The sequence below is a fragment of the Pagrus major genome, chromosome 4 (genome assembly GCF_040436345.1).
Source record: "Pagrus major chromosome 4, Pma_NU_1.0".
Classification (NCBI taxonomy): Eukaryota; Metazoa; Chordata; class Actinopteri; order Spariformes; family Sparidae; genus Pagrus; species Pagrus major.
Genome location: NC_133218.1, coordinates 37,699,631 through 37,723,381, shown reverse-complemented (window position 1 = coordinate 37,723,381; position 23,751 = coordinate 37,699,631). Strand labels below are relative to the sequence as shown.

General features: G+C 39.0%; 3 protein-coding genes across 3 annotated transcripts; all 3 read right to left on the bottom strand.

The window, feature by feature from the left end:
• Positions 1-54: 54 nt before the first annotated feature.
• LOC140994916 (nucleolar protein 11-like) lies at positions 55-8,850 on the bottom strand. The gene is made up of 18 exons (XM_073464756.1): positions 8,664-8,850; positions 7,943-8,056; positions 6,669-6,725; positions 5,614-5,762; positions 5,437-5,494; positions 5,052-5,193; positions 4,448-4,654; positions 4,019-4,095; positions 3,449-3,572; positions 3,171-3,262; positions 2,898-2,963; positions 2,620-2,804; positions 2,241-2,366; positions 1,729-1,983; positions 1,535-1,613; positions 1,298-1,390; positions 868-975; positions 55-723 (listed from the first exon to the last, which is right to left on the bottom strand). The coding sequence occupies exons 1-18, from the start codon at positions 8,808-8,810 to the stop codon at positions 610-612; spliced, it is 2,193 nt and encodes a 730-aa protein (XP_073320857.1). The 5' UTR covers positions 8,811-8,850; the 3' UTR covers positions 55-609.
• A 1,353-nt stretch (positions 8,851-10,203) lies between these two features.
• On the bottom strand, positions 10,204-16,258 carry LOC140994513 (beta-2-glycoprotein 1-like). Its single transcript, XM_073464176.1, has 8 exons — positions 16,115-16,258; positions 15,528-15,704; positions 14,917-15,013; positions 13,855-13,931; positions 13,159-13,347; positions 12,229-12,408; positions 11,607-11,804; positions 10,204-10,371 (listed from the first exon to the last, which is right to left on the bottom strand). Exons 1-8 carry the CDS (start codon positions 16,185-16,187, stop codon positions 10,307-10,309), a joined length of 1,056 nt encoding a protein of 351 aa, XP_073320277.1. The 5' UTR covers positions 16,188-16,258; the 3' UTR covers positions 10,204-10,306.
• Positions 16,259-17,172: 914 nt separating this feature from the next.
• Positions 17,173-23,154, bottom strand: LOC140994364 (beta-2-glycoprotein 1-like). Its single transcript, XM_073463953.1, has 9 exons — positions 23,028-23,154; positions 22,480-22,621; positions 22,023-22,202; positions 21,156-21,252; positions 20,997-21,073; positions 19,911-20,096; positions 19,606-19,785; positions 19,198-19,395; positions 17,173-17,588 (listed from the first exon to the last, which is right to left on the bottom strand). Exons 2-9 carry the CDS (start codon positions 22,547-22,549, stop codon positions 17,479-17,481), a joined length of 1,098 nt encoding a protein of 365 aa, XP_073320054.1. The 5' UTR covers positions 22,550-22,621; positions 23,028-23,154; the 3' UTR covers positions 17,173-17,478.
• Positions 23,155-23,751: the final 597 nt, after the last annotated feature.

Genomic DNA, 23,751 nt, shown 5'->3' with positions numbered 1-23,751 from the left:
TCACCTTTCATTATCCACAATATCAGTGTGCAGAAAAAAACCATGACACATGGATTAAAAGTTTACTCTTGATATATATTTGTATTCAAAATAAAAGGTCTTCCTGTGGGAAAACCCAGTACAAAGTGACAGCTGATAGATTCACAAATATTCAGTTGTATTAGCACACATACAAGGAAACAGCCAGTCACTCACAATTAAATGTTCAATGGCAGAGTCCCATTAGAAATGTTACAAACCTTTGCCATACTGTCGTATGAGGTGGCTTCTGCATGCATTTTACAAACCTAATATTAACCAGTTTGGCATATAAGCAGAATGCTGATTTATCATGCAAACTACATTACCTGACTGGTCAACATCAGCTTCAACAAGTTTAAAACATGGTTGAAAGGCATCTGCAAGTTATTCAATGCCAAAATTACATCAAGAATTATTTTCATATACAGTAAAACATCTTGAATTCTGATGGCTGGTACTGTGCCAAAAAACACTTAATATTATACCATTTGGTTGACAAGTAAACAACCCTTGAAACCACCACTGGTGAAAAGTTGGAGGAGAAAATATGTTCAATGTTTTATTAAAAGTATACAAATTGGACACATTCTAAAACAGCTCAATGATTTCAATGGAGTATTGTCCGACATCCTTCTTTCCCTTCATCTTATTGAGCTCTTGGAGGCTGCCCTCGATCTTTCCAAGCTCAGAAACCAGTCTCACCTGAGGACACAAGAGGGCATCTTTAACATCTTTCTCAGATCACTTTTCACATGTGACAACTTCTCCAATAAAACAGCAGTAAATTTGACATGTTTTGTGCTTTTTTAAACCAGAAAAATTCACATTCAATAAAGTGTTTGTTACCTGAGACTTGACAAAGCTGTGAAGGTTCAGTAGTAAGCCTTTGGCCTCAGGAGTCATCACTAGCACTGTGAAATGGGCATCCAATACCATGCATACCCAATCCATGATCTACAGTCATATGCAAAAGAAAACAGAGTAAGTAATGTCCGAACTTATGTTACATATTAGAAGTATATCTTTTTTTAAAGTTGGAAAAACTGTCTCCATCTTTTTATGCTGACTGTGTGCACTGTGGCTACACTTAAATCAGACTGCACACAGTTCAGGTTAAAATGCGAGTACACCATTTCTGAATTTGACAATCTGCCAGCACAATCCTTTTTTCTGCCTCCAGACTTGTCACTTAAGTGTCTTGGTGTGACAGACAGTTTCTGCACGGATATGTCAAGTGTGCCCATCCTAATTATCTAGTGAAGACACCGATTCAGACCTGTGTCAGACTTGGTGATCTCAATCCGTGCATCTGTGGGGAAGCATCTTGGGAATACTTGAGGTAAAGGAACTGCAGGTACTGGAGGAATAGCTGAGTGGACGAGAAAGAAAAGTGATGAGTAAACACAGTTTTTAAAGCATCTGTAGTTGGTGTTTTAAAAAAAAAAAAAAAGCTGCAACAGGTATGGTATTAACTGTTTTGGAACATGAATGTGTGTTAATGAATGTTACTCACAACAACGTGCTGGGAGGAGAGATCTTTTAGGTGTGGGACAAGGAAAGTGTCACTGTACGCCGTCAACAGGACCTCATTTCTGTGCAACTTGAATTAAGGTACTATATTCCTATGTATGTTCAGATTTAAATCATTACACACCAAAAAGTTTGCAATTTATGTTCTGTCTGAGTGACTGTGCACTGGAAGGATACAGTAGAACAGCCTTGTGTAATCCTACAGGACAGATCTGTTCTGGTGGAGTTGCGCTCTTCTCCTTGTCCTCTTGTCCGGTCTTAATAACGACTCTACCTCCACCTACTAGGGCATCTGAGCAGTCCTGGTCAGTGGGGGTGGAGCTGAAACCGTTCTGCAAGCCAACCGGGGCACGCTCCCTTGCAATTAAGGTTTCCATGAAGGAGACACTGTCAGGCTCCAGGCTCAATTTCTCTGCTTCAATGTCTGGCATACTGCAAGAGGAAGGCAGAACAACAGTTATTTTGTCATTTTATGTTGAACAGAATCAGGCTAATAATCACCTGGATTATACTGTATTCATATTATTTTATCAGATAAGTTCCATCAAACTAAAAAATGTAAATCAACCGTTTGAAGTCACTACGTGCAGACTGTATTACTTTGGTGCCTCCCAGTGGAGGTATCAAAAGTAGCAGACATTAACTCATGCCCACATTAGGAGCATGCACTTCAAAACCGCTAGTTTTACCTGATAAAGGCCTTCAGGCAAGCGCAGGTGACAGCTTCTGGGATGTCAGGGAAGAACTGCAAGCAGAGCTGACACAGAAAGAAGTCCCTCCTCTCCAGGGCCAGAAGCACAAGGTCAGGACACACACTGTTGAGGGTCATATGAAGGTAAATGGTCAAATTTGACAGAAACAACACTTGACTGAATTACTCTGGCAGTATTTAGGAAGACTTCATTCCCAGGAAAATTCCTGCATGATTATTTAAACCAACTCAATTACAACATTTATTTTCAAATGATTTTTGACTGAAGACTGAATGATAGCTTTGAGAGTCAAAATTTCAGTGAATTTTCCATTACAAAATAAGTCATCCTGCTTTCATGGCCATGCCTTACTGACCTGTGGCAGAGGGACTGGGTGTGCACTAGCTGTGCCAGGGTGCTCGGGGTGTAGAAGGCCGGATCAGCCAGGCTCCGGGACACAAGCGTTGATGCTAGCTGCCCCACCAAAGGCTGCAGGTCCTGGATGTCTGCCCTGGAGAGGAGCCCCTCTACCTCTCTCTGGACCTCTTCAACTGGTGCCGTCTGCACGAAGAAATTAAAATATTTTGTAATTATAAAATTACATTTCTGTTCAGATTGATTCAGTATTTTGTCAGAGAGAAATCAAAATTTTACCTTAATGAACTCCAGAACTTGGTCAACTGTTAAACCAGCTGCTGATTGGGTCTTACGGTTTGTTCTCTGTGTGGAAAGAGAGAAGAATCAAACCATAAATGATAACATCGACAGAAATATTAGTGAACCATTGCTCATCATTCAAACTCACACACAGAATGTAACACACAACAGCAACTGGTGCTCCTATGGCTCAAGTGTGGGAGCTTTATTATTCAGTAATATGCACCATCTCCTCTTCCCATCTATACAAGCTCCCTTATTTTGCCTTACCGTCTTCCTGGTCTCGACTGCTCTGGAGGGCTGAGCTTTATCTCCATGCAGAATGTTATTCCAAGATGGTACACAAGCTGGTGCTTTGAATTCTGCAACAGTCAGAAAAACACATTGTATTGAGTGAACATGCACAATTGCAATATACAAAGTGCAGCATCATTAAGAACAGCCACATGACCGAATATGCATGAATTGGTTTGTTATAGCAATATTGGCTGTATTAATGCATGTAGTTATTGCAAAAGTAGCAGTATTACATATTTGATTTAGCTCACCTTCAGTCTTGGCCTGCTTTAGTTTTCCCAGGGCAGAGGCCAGGGAGGATTTGGGGCACTCATATGGAATAACAGAGAGGGTTTTCCCATGTGGAATGAATAACTTGTTGGAGTAAGTCCATAGCTAAATCAGAGAAAAAAAGGAAAATGAATACAAACAGGAACTTACAGTACAAGTTAACTTAATTAAACAGCAATAACATAAACAACACAACTGGTGTATTTATGTGTCAATTTCAAGATTGTAAACTGCCATAAAGTTGTGAGGAGGGACAGCGAGCCCCGTCACAGTGGAGAGCAGACACAATGCTGTACCAAAGTCATACAGTCCTCCATCAGCACCCAGCAGCTGGAAGGACAGGGAACCTTGGCCTGCAGTAATAACAACAATGAGGGAAGCCCGAGTGGGAGTACTTCCAACCTCAGCAGTACACACCGGTTACTGCCCTATATCAGCTCTACAGCGCTGCCACTAACATGGCTAAAAATCATTAACAGTATATTGTTTTATTCACTGATCGTCAAACACTGGCAGGTTATTTTCCATGTAATACACCAGAGCATTCCTACCTGTCCATAGATTTTACCCGCCATTTCTTTTCCTGCCTGAAGCGTCTGGAAATTGGTATTCCAGATGCAGAGGAAGTCTGAAAAGAGCCATTCAAGAACCACGCACACTTACATCAGATACTGCAGTCACATAGCTTCAAGTCATCATTCTAATGCATTTACTCTGCATACTCTTTTGTATGAATTTAATGTGTGTAAAAAGCTAATAAAACAGACAGCAAGGTAAGCAAACTTAGAACACTTTTTAGACACAGCTCTGGTATTGTGCAGGCCGACTGAAAACATTGCAGTGTATCCCAGATTGACTTCATTAAGCTCTGTCATGGATCATCATGGTCATTTTAGTGGGGTAAAAAAAAAACCAATCAGATATCTGAGCAGAGCATTTGTGGTCTTCAGTTAAAAGGAGTGTAATTAAACTGCGTTCACCTTTACCAGCTCCAGCAGAGGGGTGTGGAACCCCCACAACAGCTACATGGGCTTCATCTAGGACCTGGGCCGATGCTGCCTCCAGCAGGCCCTCGCCGACAGGAAGACCCAGCAGCAGACTTCGAGGCAACGCAAGAGCATGGGCCCCCTCGTCAGCCCCCAGGCCCCGTACAGAGACAACGCTCTGGTACACATGACCATTAGGGTCTGGTTGGCAGGACAATGAAGGTAAAAAGTATTACTGAGGAAGTAGATTGGAGGGAACTAATGACAGCCAACTTACTTAACTTCTATGTAATATATTGTGTTTTTGCATCATAAAGTTGACCTAAGTCTGTTTTTGATACCAAGTGTAGAATGCATTATGTAATCAAAAGATATTCCACCCTACTGAAATCAATGGATCAGTGTTGGCTACTTATCTAAGTGGACACTGACACTGAATGACAGGGCTTGGGGCTCTCATTCAAGGCAACAGGCTTTAAATGTATTGTCCTTCTTTCTAAACCATTTACCCTTTAAAAACCACCCAGAGCAAAACTAGCTTTGTGCTGTTTAACAGTGACTGATATTAAATATATTTACGCAGGAAACTCAAGCTTACAGAGGTAAAGCAGGCAGATGTGTTTATCCCTGTAGGAGGCAGAGAAGCTGAGCGGGGAAAGACCGGGCTCCTCTCTCTCAAGCCGGTACCTCTGTAGGGTGTTGGGATTCAGTCTGTGCAGGTAGAGGAAATTGTCCCCTTTCTGTGGGAAGACATTAACAGCTGTTCACAGCAAACAGTCCTTTACAAATACAAGTCACAAAGAGTTGATGCACGTGTCCACAGACAAAACGAGTACAGACAAAATAAATGAGTCATAAGGCACAGGCACATAATTATGAACTAAAATGAATAGTCTTTACAGCTTAGTAGTGAATGCTTAATAATAAATTATTGACGTGAATTGTGTTTTTTCTCAAAAGCCAAACAATTAAAATGATGTTACCTGTTCAGTTGTGAAGATGACAAACTGCTGTGACTCTGCAACTATGTTAGTGCTCCACCTAACAACAAACAGAAGCATCATCAACACGCTACAAGAGACAACAGGTCAGACTGCAGAACAGCACGGCGCTATATTTGAAATATCACTGTCTGGGTTGTCAAAGATAGTGATGCTGACCTAATGGCCTCTTCTTGAGCAAGGACTTCCTCTATAGGCTGCTGGGGAGCAGACAAGAGGGAGTCCAGGAGTCTCACAGCTCCTCTCTGGAACAAGACCACAGGCTCCCCTCCAGGCAAACAGTGAACCCTCCAGATATCTGATGACACCTGGAAAGAATAGATTAATAAGAAGCAGGCATGAGAATGCTTTTTAATCAGTGAGGGCACTTTTAATAATATCTTAACTTGGCTATTATATATGCTATGGAGAATTCTTGGATTAAGGGACTTTCTAAAAGGAAGTAAGTACTGTATTAGGAGGACATTGTTGATTTGGTTTATATAACTAGTTACCATGTTGGAAAGCTGGATTGGTAAAGGTGGACATATTCTAAATAAAGAGACCACAGCCAAATGAGCATGAGGCAATTGCAACAAATATAAAACAGCTGCACAAACATTTTCTGACTAACAGTATTGAGAATAAAAAAAACTCAATGTGACATTTTAGAAGCGTAAACTCACCCTATTCATAGGAACAGGATTTAAGGATTACACCAACCTCCATGTGACCATAAATCACCTCATCAGATTATGATTGGACTGGACAAAATATTCATGGAGTTAATATAGTATGTAAAGTAATCACATACAATAAGTGCTCCATGCTTAAGATTTCAGCTGTGGAAATGAAAATTCCATTTTCATTTTAGTTCAGTTTCATTAATCCAGTCATTCAGATGAGGTACAATGGACATGTTCAAATAGAGCTCACACAGAGTGCTTTTCAATGTGAATAAAACCTCATCCAGCATGCTTGGTGGAATGCCATGAATGCCTATAAGGCTAGATTATCCAAAAGTGTACTGTTATCTCAAATCGATTCATCACGTCTCATCCCTCTCCAAGATATCAGGCTTTTCACTTTGCCTTGAAATGTGGCTGTTTGGAACAGGTGCAAACACTGTTGTCTTAAAGACATGATCAGACTATACATCAAACAAACTATTTTAAGCACAGCCTGGCCTTAAAGGCAAATAGAGACGAGAGCTGAATAGCCATGTTCACACTCACAGTTGCTTTGAAGGCCTTATCGAGGAGTATGTCTTCATCCTTCCAAATTCTGATCACCTTAAAAACAAAACACAAACAGACATTATTTTGTGTATTTCTAGGCATTTAAAGTGACATCTAGTGTTTGAATTAGGGCTGCATGATATGGTAAAAGAAAAAAATCCTATTGCGATTATTTTGAAAGATATTGTGACTGCGATATGATTCACGATTTGTAGGAATCATCCTTCATCATCATTTTTGCACCACAGTTTTCTTTTTCACTGAATTAATTAATTAATTGAAATTATGATGATGTGACATTTGTTGGAGTCTGTAACAAACATGTTTTCTTATGTCTGGAGAACAGGATTTGTAGACCTAGTACTTTCTTCATCACTATAATATGTAAATATAATGCTGTTTTGTCACACAATATACTTTTAAAAAATGCAGCTTCTTGTGAGTTGGGCACTATAGCCTATTGCAGTTCTGATCATATTTCGATTAATTTAAAATGTGCAATATGTAAGAAAATTAGTTTAAAACACTCAAAAATTAACTAAAATTATCAACAGAATATGAAGAAATAACAGTGTTGACATTGTGCCAAAGACATCCATGTAAGCCTATTGTGTCGAGGAGACATCTACATAATGCTAACCAGCTAGACCCAGGTCTGAAAAGCTCCTTGTCCCAGCATTTAAAACCTCCTGTGCAAAAGGTGTAAACACCAACACTCCCCTGGCAGTCCAGCTAGCTGCACGGCTAAATGAGCTAACAGACTAATGGCAGCTAAAGGCATGGATGTATAAACAGAATACACTTAGCAGTGGTCGGCAGTTACACTGAATTCTCTTGAATTCAAGGTGGCCAACTCTTACGTATGCCCCCTTTAATGACAAATTAAATAACAGACAGGTTTACTTTTTATGGGTCACACAAATTAGTGAGGTCAATACTTCAAATTAGGTTAAATTGTGTAGTAAATAAGATAATATTAAGTAACCAGGCCAATTGAACTTTGTCTAATATAAACCAATTCGATGGGAGAATGAAGTCAACATCTCAGTCGTTGCTTTTTCAGTGAACTTTGTGCTTAAACTGTACGGAAAAGGAAAAGGTTTAGCCCGAGTAGGAACTGACTGGTTCATTTTTGCAATATCAATCTGACAGTGAGTCAGTGCAGCTCCACAAAGACTTTGCTGCAGCCTAAGCAAGCACCACAATCCTTCTCATTAAGGCTCATGTGCTTATCTTCACCATGCCCCAACAAGAATGACTAAAAAGTCTACCTTGCTGTCTGAGACCGCCACATATTCTTTGGTCTGAGAGTTGTAGACCGCCGGGCAGGTCAGGGTCTGTCCTTGTTTCACTGTCCAGCTGCTCAGCGGCTTCTGGTCTGAAACCTGTCAGAACCACAGCAACACAAAAGAAAGGACAAGTTAATGACGTGAGGAAGGTTTTACCTATCATTACACAAAATAGTTTCCCTCACCTAGCTAGATCCACAATGTAAATGTACTGTTGACTGCTTTATCGTGCCATAGTCTAACTCCCATCATGCTAGCTGGAAACAAGGCAGTGAGACCAGTACTGAAAGTTCACAGTTAGTGAGGAGGAGATGCTTGGTGCATTATTTAGCGATGTATGGAGATGTATAATAAATACAACTAGCTAAATATGCACGCTGACTTTAGCAAAGCCATTATTAGTTAGCTAAATGTGTGTGTCTAGCAGTTGATATAGCGACCGTCAGCTAACGTTTGCTTGTTGTTGTACACTGGCTTGATGTTTAATTAACTACTCCAACCCTTTTCACGCCTACTAAGAAAGAAATCAAGGCACTATTCAGTTAGCTGTTAGCTGAGGTGTACGTCTTCTCTTGACTGTTCTGGTGGTTTCTGTCGCGAAGAACATCCGAGGATGCCAACACGAGTTGCGCACACACACAGGTCGCACTGATCAGCTGGCCCCGGTTAGCAGAGCCTCCTCAAAACAATCTTTAAACGTTACCTTGTACAACGTGACAGATCTGGTTGTGTCGGTGACCACGACATGGTCGCTGTCTCTCTCCGCTTCGATCCCCTGAATGCCTGAATTAGTCAGAGTTTGACCTGGAACAAGTCCGCACAACGTGTATCCCTCATACAGCGCGGCCATGCTGGACGAGAAGAAAGTGGAGCTCGTCGAATCTCGCGAGAAAAGACGAATGTTTGTCAGCGGCCACCGGAACCACGAGACTGCTCTCTGCTACACCCTGGCTACAAGTATCATAATCATCATGAACCAAACTGTTGTTCAAAGTGAAATATTCTCTTATCGTGTATCTCAATGAAATGCACTTCAGCATTCAAGAAAATTAAAATATTTTAGATGTGTGCATCATTTACATATATGTAAACATATGCCTGACATATATGGATCTTTTGGAAACCTTTAAATGTTCACAAAAAAGTACAATAAAGTAGTGTTTAAGCAGTTTTAAACTGAACAGTATAAAAGATAACACTTTTTTATCAGCTAATAACTCAGGCAACCTTGCCAAATCTCAATAAATCTTTTTTAAATTGCAGATTTTGTCCCCATCACTTTTTAAAAGCATAATTTGTTAAAAATGTCCTATTGGGCATTGGTCTGAACAATACATACCTGCTCACAAAATCCATTTACAAAGGCTGCCCTTAAGTTATTAAGATTTCAAAGCATCACTACTGTACATATTCCCTTTATGAAGGCCATAATCACATTCGTTTTGAGTGTCATAGGAGTTGATTGGTGGCCACATTGATAGGCTATATAATAATGCAAAACAAGACATAACAATTTTAAGTTTGAAAAAAGCCGACCCATGTTCCCCACCACATGGCTGACCCACCACAGACCTCTGTACGTTGCTCTGTTTCCTATGACAAAGCCTTTTACAAGTGGGTGTGAAGTTGTTATCGCCTGTGTCGTTATGACTCATGGTATCTTCTGTTCGGTTCAGATCACAACAAGAGAATTGAGAGAAATATTTGTGAGACAGAATAATGACCCATGAAAGCTCTTCATGAATGCATTGGTGATCTGATGCTAGTTCAGATTTTGAGACATGGCTAAAGAGCGTTTATGGCTAAAGAGTTTCTGCCAGTAAACGTGTCATATTTAATTCATTGCCTTTAGAAATCATGGATATTACAATGTGATTTTGTTTTTCATATATGAGAAAAAAACATCTGCAACTATATACAGGGTTTATCCTTATTTTGTGGAGCACTCATTACAGTGTCCACTTCCACTTTCGCTTTAAAAAAAAAAAATCTTACCTAACTCCTAAATCAGTATAAACAGGAGAAAAGGGGTTATCAAAGAAAAAGGCTTCTCCCTCCTATTATGCTGTCACATTCACTGAATTGTTCATCACATTTTGTATTAGGCTTGTTTTATGCTTTACAGAGTTGCCTTGAAAGGGAAGTAGAAGCATAACACACTTTCTAAATCAGTAGTGAGTCAGATAAAATTATGTTAAATGTCAAATTTGTCGGAACTGTGCTCCACACAACAACAAGACATCTTGAGTCAGACCATATTCTTTATTTTTAGAGAGCAGAACACACAGCCAACTTTTCCATATCGCACTGGTTTAATAATCACCAGAGAAGGGACCTGCTGCTGTTTCAACACTGTGTGATTTCTGATGGAAGTGAACCTGAATTTAATGTATACTCGGCACTGCCGGGATCTAGAAGAGAGACAGACATACACAAACAGACACATAGAACAGGTTAGAATGGTTACACTCAAGATAACAAAAGTACAGATCCTTGATAATAATAATCCCTTTTCATAGGGACATTCTGAACTAATTCATTGACAGACAGTCACAGAAAAACAGACTCAAGTAGTTATAATCCAAGATACAGATCCAGTTTCATTGCAGTTTTCTTGATTTGGTTGATGATGGGAGCACTCTGCACACTAGGCCATCGCTTGATTGTAATGATAGTGCTTCTCTGCTTGGAGTATTACAAATAGGTGAAATCTGAATTGGGATAAATAGGAAAAGCGAGCAGTAATTGATTAATTTTAAATATTGATGAATATATAAATCCCCAAATAGCCTGTAGTCAGTAACAGCCCCCAGTCGCAACCAGTTTTATTATGATGCAGCCTAACTCCAATTTTGGCATCAGGGACTCACTCCCATGTGTCTAAGTCTGGATTACTAATTTGGCAATGTGGCCAACTCTCCTGAGGCCTCAGATCACCAGAGGTATACCAAGAGCTCCAGGTTTATTTTATCAGTTTCTTTGTAGTTATCTGATTATTCATAATGAGTATGGGAATATGCTCAATATCCAGTGAAATGTGAAAGTTCTTATGGTCGGTCTGCTTTATTACATAATTTTAGTTCAGGTCAAAATCTGGTTTTATGAAATGTATCGTTTCAGCTGATTTGTGTTTAAGTTCTACATCATTATGTGTTTAAAGCAAAGTTGAGGCAACATACATTTACTGCACATAATGCACAGACAATGAAGGGAAATAAACAAGTAAATAACAAATGAAGCTGTTAGCATAAGTATAATACTTTTTAATAATGCACAGCAGCAGACACAGACATGTTTCAGCCCTTGCCCCTCGTCAGCGTTACCGTATCTTATTTGCGAGTGCTGATGACTTCATTTGTTATTTCGTGATTCGTGATGGGTCTCTCATAAGACTTTTTCAAGTTGAGCTTGCCAGTCATTTTGAAAGAAAAAACTAATTACAGCTACAACACCAGTAAAAAAAGTTCGTCTTTGGGGTGGGAACAATGCTCGAGTGACTACAGTCACTTTTTGAATCAAAATGGGAGCTGAGGAGTGATAGTGACATGTACACAAATACATTTTATAAAGTCTATCTTGTGTTTTGGCTGTGGCTTTGAATGAATTTTTAATGAAACATTGTGCTGTTTCATGAAATATCGCTTACGTTCAAAGCAGTCTGGGATTTTGAGTTTTCCATCGATGCACTGGGTTGGCACAGCGTAACCACAGTTCCTGGCCTTGTCCCTGCAGTAGACTGAGACGATTTCTTTGTGTAAGACTTTGTTAGGGTTCAGGTTTTCGATCCAGAGTTTTCGTCCTTTGTAGAGTATCCTTCCTCTCTGTATGGCAATGCTGCAAGGAGCTGCAAGTCCCAAGAAGAAAGAAAAATTAGGGAGCGATAGTGAAAGATATGAGTAGGGACTGATGTTTAAATGTGAAAGCTGTTGCTCCCATATTTGGATGAGTTTATATCAGTCGACATCTGACAATATAGATTGGTTTCAAATGCATTTTAAGTCAAATGCATTTTAACATCCAAAAACTTTTTCCTATTGTGTTTGAACCTCTCTTATAGTCAACAGTCATAAAATTGGATGTAAAAGTAATGGAATTTGGTTGATTATCATCAGACTATCGAAGTCTGGGACAGAGGGGAAACAGGAACACATACATCCAAACTGGGAAACACATCAAACCTTTCTCTACTTTCCAAGATCACCCCTAAAACTGCAGTTATAACCAAAATTTGTCATGCAACGTGACTGTAATATAGGTTGTAGCCCTACCCTTGCAGGATGGCTTTTCAGACCACTTCCCATTCTGCTGACAGACAATCTCGAGGTTTCCTTCAAGTACATAGTCTCCATTGCAGCCATATTTGACAGTTTCCATGTAGTCATAGTCCCTCTGGTCGTTGCTTGACATGTAGCCTCTGTCGATGTTCACTGGTGGAGGGCAGGTCACCACTGTGAGGGGAACAATGTGGTCCCTTCATCAGAGAGACTCAACTAATGGAAATGTGGCATGTTGTCAGTCACTAGGTGTTTTCATATTTATTTTTTTTAATCAATATTTTTATCATATATAATATTAACTGTTTGGCAATTATCTCATGATGTGACAGATGAAGTGATTTGGAAAATTTCCCCTGCAGATGGTGAAGATCAAATTGGATGTAATTAGTTAATTTGTCATAATTATGCTGACCTTTTTAGCTTCAGCTGTTGCACAATTTTGACCTTTTAACTGGAGGAAAGTGTTTTTCTTTCACACAGTGGTGTTAGAAACTCATCCATATCCACGAAAACTGTTTTGCAGACTGTTTTGACTGTGATTTACAATATAAGGCCTTAAAAAGACATTTCACAGCGTCTAATGGCTATTTTGTGTAATACTCTGTGATTCTTGAGAATTTGTTTGTGTAAGTGCTTAGATAGAAAAATTCATTTGAACATTTAAATTCCACGTAATCTGGAAAAAACAACTACATAAGTGGTGAGTTGTTTTCTGATCTTCTGATATCAAGATCAAGACTGAAATTTAAACCTGGGATTTGTTAATAATAAGAATAAATGTCACAACTTTATAATACATGTATTTTTTTGGCTGGCTCACATCCTACAGTAAAACTTTGAAGTTGCGACCAGTAAATATATCTTGCAATAGCACAATAATTGGTATTATTTCAGTAACTCATGCTTTTCTGACCTTCGTACCTTGACATTCAGGTGTCTTGGTCCAGGTGCCACTGGCAGTGCACTCTGCTCTTGGTTCGCCAATAATTACATGTGGAGGCAGGCACTTGTACGTCCCTCGGTCGCCATATTCAGTGGTGTTCCCACTGATCCTCCTGTCATAAACTATCATCCCAAACTGTGGGATTGGAGCAAGTCCACAGGTCACAGCTGCAAGAAAGACACAGAATGTGACAATTTGTGTATTGCATGCATGTACTGTATGTGTTTAGGTTTCTCCTTTTGTTTATAAGTATGTGTGTTATATTATTTTATGTTGCACGTGTTGCTCAGATTTACAGCGCGGCAATCTCAGTGATAACTTCATTGTGGTCCATTAACAAATGTGTTTTCACTGGTCCATTTCGAGTGAAGAATGTGAACACTGCAATTGTGTGCTTGTCTTCTAAGGCCAGAGAAGATTTTATATGAGAGCAAGATAAGATAAACTGTTACTGATCCCAAACTATCCCTATGAAATTTGGTTGTTACAGCACCAGAGGGACAACAATAAGCACAGATAAATAGAGAACATTAGAGAAATAATAATAATAATAATAATGAGAGGTATATTAAGCTACAATAGAATAGAGTAAAGATAGATTTAAGTGGATTTGGAGACAAAAATGACAACTGTGTGTTGTATGCTTTTCTCTTTTAGTGGAGTGGATTACATACATTTGCACTCTGGTACTGCTGTGCTCCATGTTCCATTGGCAAGGCACTCAGCAGTGGCAGCTCCAACCAGGGTGTACCTGTACACAGAGGTGGAAAGTAACTAAGTGACTACATCTATTTAAGTGCAGCATTTAAGGCAAATTTTTAGGAACTTGTACTTTACTTGTGTGTTTGAATTTTATGCTGCTTTCTATTTCTACTCAAAGGCAAATATGGTACTTTTTACTTAACTGCATTTATTTAATGATTTAAGCTGCAACATTAAAATTCATCTTACATGTTACTACATCAGTAAAAATGTTATATAATAAAGTAAGAACTAAAGAGGTAATTTGTCTGCATTGTGAGTCCTTTTACTTTTAAACTTTAAAGGATAAGTTCACCCAGAAAAGAATATCCACTCATTATCCAGTCAACCTCATACAGATGGAATTTCGAGATCCAAAATTGATTTGAAGAGACATTATTTCCAACCGTCAAGCTAATGCATCCACTTCAGATGGGATGCACAATTAACGCTTTTAGGTTAGCAGCTACAGTGAGGATTTTGGATTTAAAAAGGGTGAAAATAATGTCTTCCAGGGACTTGAATTAAACTGGATGAGCTGTATGGAGCATTTTCTTCCCAGTTGTTTTTCTACATTTTAAAACAAGTCTACTTCAGTTGCTTAAGAGAATGGTGCAACGTTGTTTCGCTTCCGGAAATGTTTTGAGGATGACTAAACTTCATCTGACCTTCCATCTGCGTGAGGGTGAGTAGATAATCACTGAATTTTCATTTCTGGGTGAACTGCCCTTTAAGTATATTTTCTTGGTTATACTAACATACTTTTGCTAAAGTAAGATTTTGATTGCAAGATGTGCAACTAAGAGTTTTCAAACCATCACATTGGTACTTTTATTCAGTAAAAGATGTTAATACTTCTTCCACTGCTGCCTGTTTTATACTTGTCAGTGTTGATAAAGCAGATTACATGAATTAAAATATATAAAATTATAGCAACCAGTGAATTAGGGAGAGCGAGAGCAAATGACATACGTCAACAAGATGTTGTTGCCTACCCTTCATGACAGGTGTAGTTGATTGTACTCTGGTACACAGTATCCTCATAGTCCAGTTCTCCATTAGACAGTAGATCAGGATAGGGGCACCGTTTTGCTGTAAGAGAGAATACAGTTCGGAGAATACGTGTAAATGTTCTGCAATTTCTTTGTACAAAATATGCAAACATGGAATGACATATCTGCAGTTTCTACTTTAGTATGCCACCTTCATGAAGCCAAGTTGTGATCTAGTTGTGCAGACTGTCTGCACCAAACACGTTCATCATTTCTTTCTCCAATACACAGAGAAGGAATCATTTATGTTTTAGTCCTGAATCTACACATTCATATCCTCAGTCCTTATCTACATATTTATAATACAAATCTTCTCCAAATCTACTAAAGCACTGTATTTTTCTATACCACATCAAAAATAAGTCTTCATTTCTAGTAAGATTGGAAACTCTATCAGTGATAATTGAATTAATGATTATTTCAGTTAAATTACTTCATTATACAACTATATTACAAGCAAAAGGTTGTTTAAACATGTTAAAATTGAAGAAAAACTCAAATGTGCAGTATAAGATGATCTGTCACAAGTTCTCACTAGAATAATGGAGACCCACGTATGCACAGTAATTTGGTTTTGGTCCATTCTCCACTGGCAATGCAAACAATCGTCCGAGGTCCCAACACAGGGGTGTATCCCTGTTTACAGGAGAGTGCTAACTCTGCACCGGGGTTGAAGAACCTCTGAAGCCCAGTCATCTCAATGTTGGCAGCCAGCTGAGGTCTGAAACACACTGCAAAGACAGATGAAATCAATAATGACTGGGTATAGACTCTCAAATATGTTTGACAATCTATGCCAACATTTGACAAGGGAATCAGAAAATCTATTTCTGTCAAGAAGAACACTGAATTTAAGTGTCTTATAGACAGGGAAGAAAAACCTGTTTCATTCATGTTGGATTAAAAATGTATTGAATCAAACTATTTCAAACAGTGAATGAAAAAGATATACAGTATATTTTTTAAAATCTAAGGATAAATACATGTGATCAGTACTACTTCAACAAATTGCTTTTGAATCAGTCTCTCATAAGATATAGAGGTTATCTGATGCTAAGGTCATAAAAACAAGTCATAAATCTCTATACAAGTGGTTTAAACCATATGACCTCAAATAAAAAACAGTAATAATAGTAAATACCATTGTCATGTCCGGATGTCACAGTGATAGAAAATGCTACCAAACATAGCAGAAAAGTCATAATCCGTTCCATCCTTCGTTGAAATGTGCAGACGTTCCTTGGATCTTTCCTCTGGTCTCTCCTGTTCAAATACTGAATCTGTCCACTCTTCCACTGCTGTTTGTGTTTCTCTATAAAACCAACAGATAAAAGCAGTATGAAGTAACCGCCCGCTGATGGCGCTTGTTTTGTTTTTTTCTCTGCTTTTGACATTTTACTGGAAGTGAAACACTCCAGGTGTGGACTTTCCCTTGTTGATGCAATATTACGAAACAACAAAAGTTTATCTTTAAAATGGCATTTGACCCCAGCTTGTTCGGACTTGAATCATTTTAAAGAGCTCAGCATAATGAGACAGAGACACAAAAACAAAAAATATAATAAAATAATGATTCGTCCATTAGAGTTATTATATCAGTTATTAGGGTAGAATTCTCAGAAATGTGCAGGTCTTACTTCCTATCAATCAAAAGTTGATACATCACATGACATGCCAATAAAAAGATTTTTTCTTTCAGAGAGCAGCTACGGTACAGATTTCCTATCAATGTTCAAATTGAAATAGGTTGGTAGGTGTACTTTACCTCTTCCTATTACACTTTCAACTGTTCATACTGGTCATTTCCAACATAAGCTGAGATCCCCAAAGCCAACGCTGGAAACTGGAGCAGCAACGATTAGTCAATTATTTAATTAGTCGAACAAAAGAAAATCAGTTGCCGACTATTTTGTTAGTTTAATTGTCATTTTTTAAGCCTAAAATGTCGAACATTTGCTGGTTCCAGCTTCCTAAATATAAGGATTTGCTGCTTTTCTTTGACCTTTTTGGGTATGAAGAGTCTTTGGGTTTTGGACAATCAGTTGGACAAAACAAGCAATTTGAAGACGTCGCTTTGGGCTCTGGGGAGTTGTGATGAGCATTTTTCGATTCAATTAATCATGAAAATAATTGGCCGATTGATTGATAATGAAAATAATGGTTATTTGCTGCACTACCGTAAACAAGCATGCACACAAGTTCCGATTTTTCAAATTCAGTTTTTATTGTAACCTGCTGGGTATGTATGAACAGTTTGAATGTACATATGGCATGAAGTTACAGATTGGGAACATGGTTTCTTCAGGCCATTGACTCTCATGTACCACACCAGTATTTTGCATCCTTAATAAAAACTCATTTTATTATCAAATGAAAATGACAGGCGAATAAACAATGAAGGTTACCGATAACCAAAATGGCCTCTGTCTTGCACAGATTCATTTCATGATCCAATCAATCACATCCTTTCCTGGTACATGGAGTTTCACGTCATTCTGTGCCAAGTTATGCAGGTCTTGCAGAGCTTGTGGGGGTTGCAGGTGGTGAAGCAGCACACATTGCAATTTCTGATGGTAGGGTTTTGGGCCTGAGTTGGTACTCCACCTTCCCTGGTTCTAAAAGCAAGAAGAAAGCAGACATATTACTGTAATCATAAAATGTATGACTGCATGGAAACATCATGGGCTTCCCCAAAGACATCTGTAGGCCATCTGACAGACTTATGATGTATCACTTTTAGGGACAAAACACACTGTACTGCCACTTGTGAAAGCATGTGGATATTAGGGCCAACTTGTGCCTGGACTCAGTTTATATCCAGTACCTTTCTTTGTCTCCTGTTTTCTGTTGTCACAAATTTGATTTAGCCACCACAGTATACATCATACAGCCTTTACCTTTCCATGCCTAATAGCAAATATAGACATACTTAAGGGCTAAGGGCTACTGGGCTAAGTAGCTAAGGCTGCTGCTGTTAGCAGCAGTTAGCGCTTACTCATCTGGTGATATGCTGCCCCCTATTTGTTTTGAGTAGGAATTAAACAAGTGGCCAATTCTAACATATTGCACCTTTAATGGTATTGCTGTGTAATTCAACTCTTTTTCTACCACAAGAAACAAGTTTAGGTACAAGTTTTATGGTGTGATGTTTGTTGAAACCATTACATTCATCTTTGGAAATATGTTCACCAGTCTTAAGCTTCATCTCATACACTTTATACCAGCCCAGTTACCAGAATAAAATGTATGATTTGTATGTATCATATCAATATTTTCACTTTCACTTTTCATATCAAATTCAGATCGCATGTATAAATGAGCAGACTTCTTGCCTGTCCTCAACAGATAAACAACCATATAGGCTGACTGTGAAAGCAGCTTATTACAAATCATATTAACATTTATTGTTAGGCAGCGACCCCTAGAGGCAGTGGCAATTATTGTGACAGCAAAGGTGGAAGTCAGGTGAAGAAGTAAGCAGAGCAACAAAGTCGTCTTTGAAGGAGGACGGCGATGATGGGTTGGGTCAAAGAAGTACAGACAAAATTGACTTTCACCCAGAGGACTGCTGTTAGTGTCATCGGTGAGTTATTTTAACTTACTAACATAGTCAAGTGATGTCAAGAACATAATGTTACTGAAGTTATATACATAATGTAGGTACATTTGGAACTGAAGTTACAAAAATAATGTAACCCTGTAGTTTCAGTGCCTAAATCTGACCAACGAAACTGTGGTACAACAAAGGTCCAGTTTGCCTGTCGCTGGTACGCTGCAACGGTAATGTTGTTATGTATAGAGGAGGAGGGGATGGTAGTGTTAGCTGCCAAGCGAGAGACCACTGTTCAAAACAGTGTCTCAACATTTGTGAGGGCGAAACCACTGGATATTTTGAATAAGATGTCAGGACGATTTCCAGACATGTTTGTGGTGACAGAAACAGGTGAGCCAAAATATTTTCTTTACCCTAGCCAAGTGGTTTATGTGCCTAAACCTAAAGGAACCGTAAGCACAGCTTTGTCTCAACATAGAATTTAAACAACAAAAAAGCTTTAACTTATCCGAGGTTTGTAGAAACATACATTGATAACATTTATTCTGGCGATTGGGTTGCATTGAAAACACTTTTGTATTTGACATGGACTTGGTCATGTGAGGTCATGTCTATGGTGCTGGCTGGAACAAGAGAGCTTTGAACTAGATTTAAAGCCGACAACAACTCACCCACGAAGCACTCTGGGATGGGGAGGGTTCCATGGTTACAGGTGCTGGCCACAGGGTAGCCACACCTGTCTTCTCTGTTCAGACAATAGAAGACAACGTGGTCTCCGTGGAGGACTCTGTTGGGTTTCAGGTCTCCGATCCAGAGCTTCTTGGCATTATAGAAGATACGACCTCTTTTGATGCCAACAGTGCAGGGAGCTGGGTGGAAAACCAGAACAGTTAAAGTATGTTTTCACCAGACATTTCAAATCCACTCATAAAACATTATTATCAGGTTGAAAACAAAAGTTCCGAAGGTTAAGAAGAGTTCATTATTTCTCCACAGACTCCAAAATGACGCCAAATGAAAATAAATAGAAAATTGTAGCCTTTGGTTTGTTTTTAAGATCTGATCTTCCCATGACTCACCCATGCAAACTGGCTTGGAAGACCAGGTTCCTGTGTTTTGGCACTTTATCTCAGCCTCACCGCTCAGGATATAGTGTTCATTGCAGGCATACCTAACTTTCTCCTTGTAGCCATGTGGTCTCATCACAGCAAAGGTGATGAAGCCATTTGGTATGGCTGTTGGGATGGAGCAGCTCACATCTGGGATCATCAGAAGCAGGTCAAAGCGTGAGCTGGTGTTATTTAAGGGTTACAATTGCAAAAGGTAGGCTGAAATATAGAGAAATATCAATGAAAGGTGGAGCAGTACGGAGAAGACTGTGTACCTCGGCACACCGGCGGCTCAGTTGCACTACCGTCAGCCATGCAGGTTCCCCTCTCATAACTTGGTGCTTTAGGTGGGTTACACTCGTATGTCCAGCCTTGCCCGTACATGGTGGTGGTTCCACTCACTGGCTTATCATGGACAATTCTTCCACCTACAGGTGGCCTGGGCAGAGCACAGTTCACAGCTGTAGAAGGAGAAAAATGATAATACCAGAGTTATGCTGAAGCCTTTCTCCTCTGTGAGCCTTAAAGAGACAGTTCACCCCAAAATAAAAGATACATATTGTCTTCTTAACATGTGGTGCTATTTATCCACCTAGGCTGTTTTGGTGTGAGTTGCGGGGCTTGGAGATGTCATCCGTACAGATGTGTGCATCTATTTATGCTTGGGACAGCGCAGGATGTAAACCTTAAATAAATAATGCTATCTAGCTTAGTTAACTTATGTAGCTAGCCTCTCATTAATGAGCATTTGCATGCTTCCTTCTGCGCAGTAATACGGAAAGGAAAAGGTTCCTACATGTAGAAGCTCACAACAAGGTCTGTGGGTTTTCTTGAGTAACCGGGTGATGATTTCTTTAAAGAGACACTTCTGTTGAGTTTTTCAAATGTTTTTTTTTTTTCTTTCCCATCTAGTAAAATTATATTCGACAGAGGGCAGATGTCATATGGCTGATATTTCCAAAAATCAGCAGCTGACCCCAAAACAATGCAACATGGATAAATAGCACTACAGGTAAGAGGAAATATGTTTTGATGATTTGGGGGGTTAACTGTCCCTTTAAGAAATCCAAGCGGATGTCAAAATGTTATTTACCTTTAAATATATATAAAAAAAATTAAATAAAAGTTTACTTGTCTAAATAAAAGTCTGACATATTTTGCATACTGCCAAAAATGATCAAGATAAATGTTGTATCAAATTATCTGTAACTTCATAGACACAAATGCATTGGCATCAATATAAAAAAAATCAGTAAAAAATCAAAGAAATTCAGCTCCCTTATCGGATCAAATTATTCTTTAGATGATGTGTCTGCTCTCCATTGAACACTGCAGAATGTGTTGATATTTCCACAATGTACCTTTGCACAGAGGGGGTGGATTGCTCCAGCTACCATCATGTAAACAGCTGCTCTTATTGAATCCCAGCATGACGTACCTGAAGAGCAAAAGTGGACATTGTTCTGACATGCGTTACTGTAAACACAGTGATCTACTCAGAACTATAAAATGACTTTTACCCGTCATCACATGTGTAGTTGAGCACACTCTTGAACGGAGCTTCTGTCCTTCCCATCGCAAATGGCTGCAGAGGTCTAGGGATTGGGCACATCTTAGCTGTGGAAAAGACAGTACATATACTTAATATACATTTCTTGTTAGACAGACAACAATAAGTAATCTTGTGAAGAGGTGATTGCCATCAGCTCGGTAAAAAACACTTCATTACTGATAACTTTGTCTCAGAAACGACTTTTTCAAACTAGAACAGTCGATTTGACACGTTAAACAGTAACGCTTTATATTAAGGTCCTTGTAAGTCCTTATAAGAAGTTTATTAACATCACTGTGCTAATAAGACTTTTTAACTGTTAATAATAGCTTCATAAACACAACAAGTAACTAACAAGCATTGTCAGATTATAAGACATTTGTAAGCACCTAAAAGAAGCTTAACAGTTAGACTGCTGGAAAACGTTATTAAAAGCCTTTTAATGATTTTCTTATGATTGTTTATAATAGCATTACAAACACACTGAGTTTAACTAACTCACCTATAATGTGACTGCTGCCCGCTATTTGAATTTGACAGGTGGACAATTCTTACATGTTGCACCTTTACTACTCTGAATTAAAGCAGCATTTGGAGCTCATTATGTGACAGGTGAAACAAAGGAAGCTCAGCATCATGTCGTAAAATAAAAATGAAATAAACTCTACAACATACTCAGGGGAGACATTCTATGATTCTATGAAAAGGTCACCATGAACACAAAACTATTTTCTATGTAAACTTTTGCCCCCACCTTAAGCACACTTTCCACATTTAGACAATTTAAGAATTACAACTATTCTAATGTGAAATCCCGAAACCTCAGTAAACTCACGTGAGCATGACAAGTCAGACGGTGTCCATTCCCCTGTGGCGGTGCAGGTTAACCTCCGAGGGGTCGCCGTCGAAGGCAAGTACCCCTGTTCACATGTGAGGGTCACCTCTTCTCCAACCTCATACACACGTTTCAGGGTTGAGTCGTCAATCCCATCAGTGATAAGTGGTCGGCCACATACTGGTTAGAGAACAGAAACATAATTTGATGGATATATAAAGAGCAGGATTCACAGGGATTATTCTCACATTTTGTAGGTGAATTTTGATTACAAATAATCCAGTGGGTAGATTAAATTGTTGTGAACTTTACTTCCTTTAATCCATCAGGTGCCTGTATAGCTAGAAGACAGTGATTGAAAGCAAGTAGGCTAAAGCAGGAATACTTACAACACATCAAAAAAGAGCTATGAATTTATTTCAAATACAAGTAAAACAATGCTCCTGCTCCATTTTACCTTTCTTGGATGTGACAGTTGTGTATAAAGCAAGGTGGCTAAGGATCAGCAGAGCCAAAGTCGGACCCATCTTCCCGGCAGTGAAGACTCTTCGGTGACGGGGCCAACATAAGGGCTGCCGGGTAAAAGGGCCCCCGATAGCCTGATCCAATCACATGCCAGTGTAAGCTATTATTGATTGAGCACAAAGGTCCTAACATGCACATTTACCCAGAGCTGATCGATAACCTTGATTTGGTACAAGAGGCAGCAGCAGACATACGAATAATATGAACTCATAAATAATGGAAGGGAGAGTCTCCTAAGACACTGCAAATACACAGATATAGATGTTTGATGAAGCGTACTTAAGCCTTGTGTTACCAATGCTCAGTAGCTTTCTGCTCTAACGTTGCAGAGATACAACTTTACAGAAATAATGCCACACAACAAAGGGGTATGCTGTGTTTGTGTTATATTTTAAAAGATGCTTTTTGGTCCAATTAGGAAAACCTAGAAGGCATAAAATCAGGATAAGGAGATAATCCATCACTGAAGTCAAGCCATACCTGAAGAGATCAAATAAAAATGTGTTAGTCCTTAATGAACTAGATAAACTAGGCAGATAGACTACATAATTTGAAAGAAATATACATCATGTCACTGACAGCTAAAAGCTCTTTCTTTTCCTGCTTTTCTTTCTCTTGAGCGATGGCTGTTTTAAATGGGCCTGAGCCCAAAACCATCTGGTTTCAGGGAACAGCAGATTATCCAACCCAGTTTAATTTGCAAATATTTGTCTTCCACATAAAAAGGATCGAGATGGTTCAGCTGCTCTGCTGGTCAGTGAACCCAAGGGAATTGGTAAACTTTGGAGATAGCAAGTGAGTCGCAAAGAGTTGGTGAACCCCCGTAGCTGTAAGAAAATGTTTCAAATGGGAAGACGTGTAATACAAACACCAGCAGGAATGAACTCAGTTAAGGACGTATTCATAACCACAGCAAAGGCCACATTATCAGAGATAACACTGTGAGCTTAACCTCTTCAACCAGGACCAAACAGATGGACCATCAATGCAACTCAATGTTGTTCAGACAAAAAAAAAGTTTGTTTTTTTGCAGAAAAAACATTCAATTTTAGTAAAAAACAAACAAACAAACAAAAAACAAACAAACAAACTGGGTTTTGAGGACTGCACAACAAGCACAAGACATTAAGATAATTTAATTATGATTTGATGTTTCAGCCAGTATGGCCATCCTCAGTTTGAGTATATTTCTTAATAAACGCAC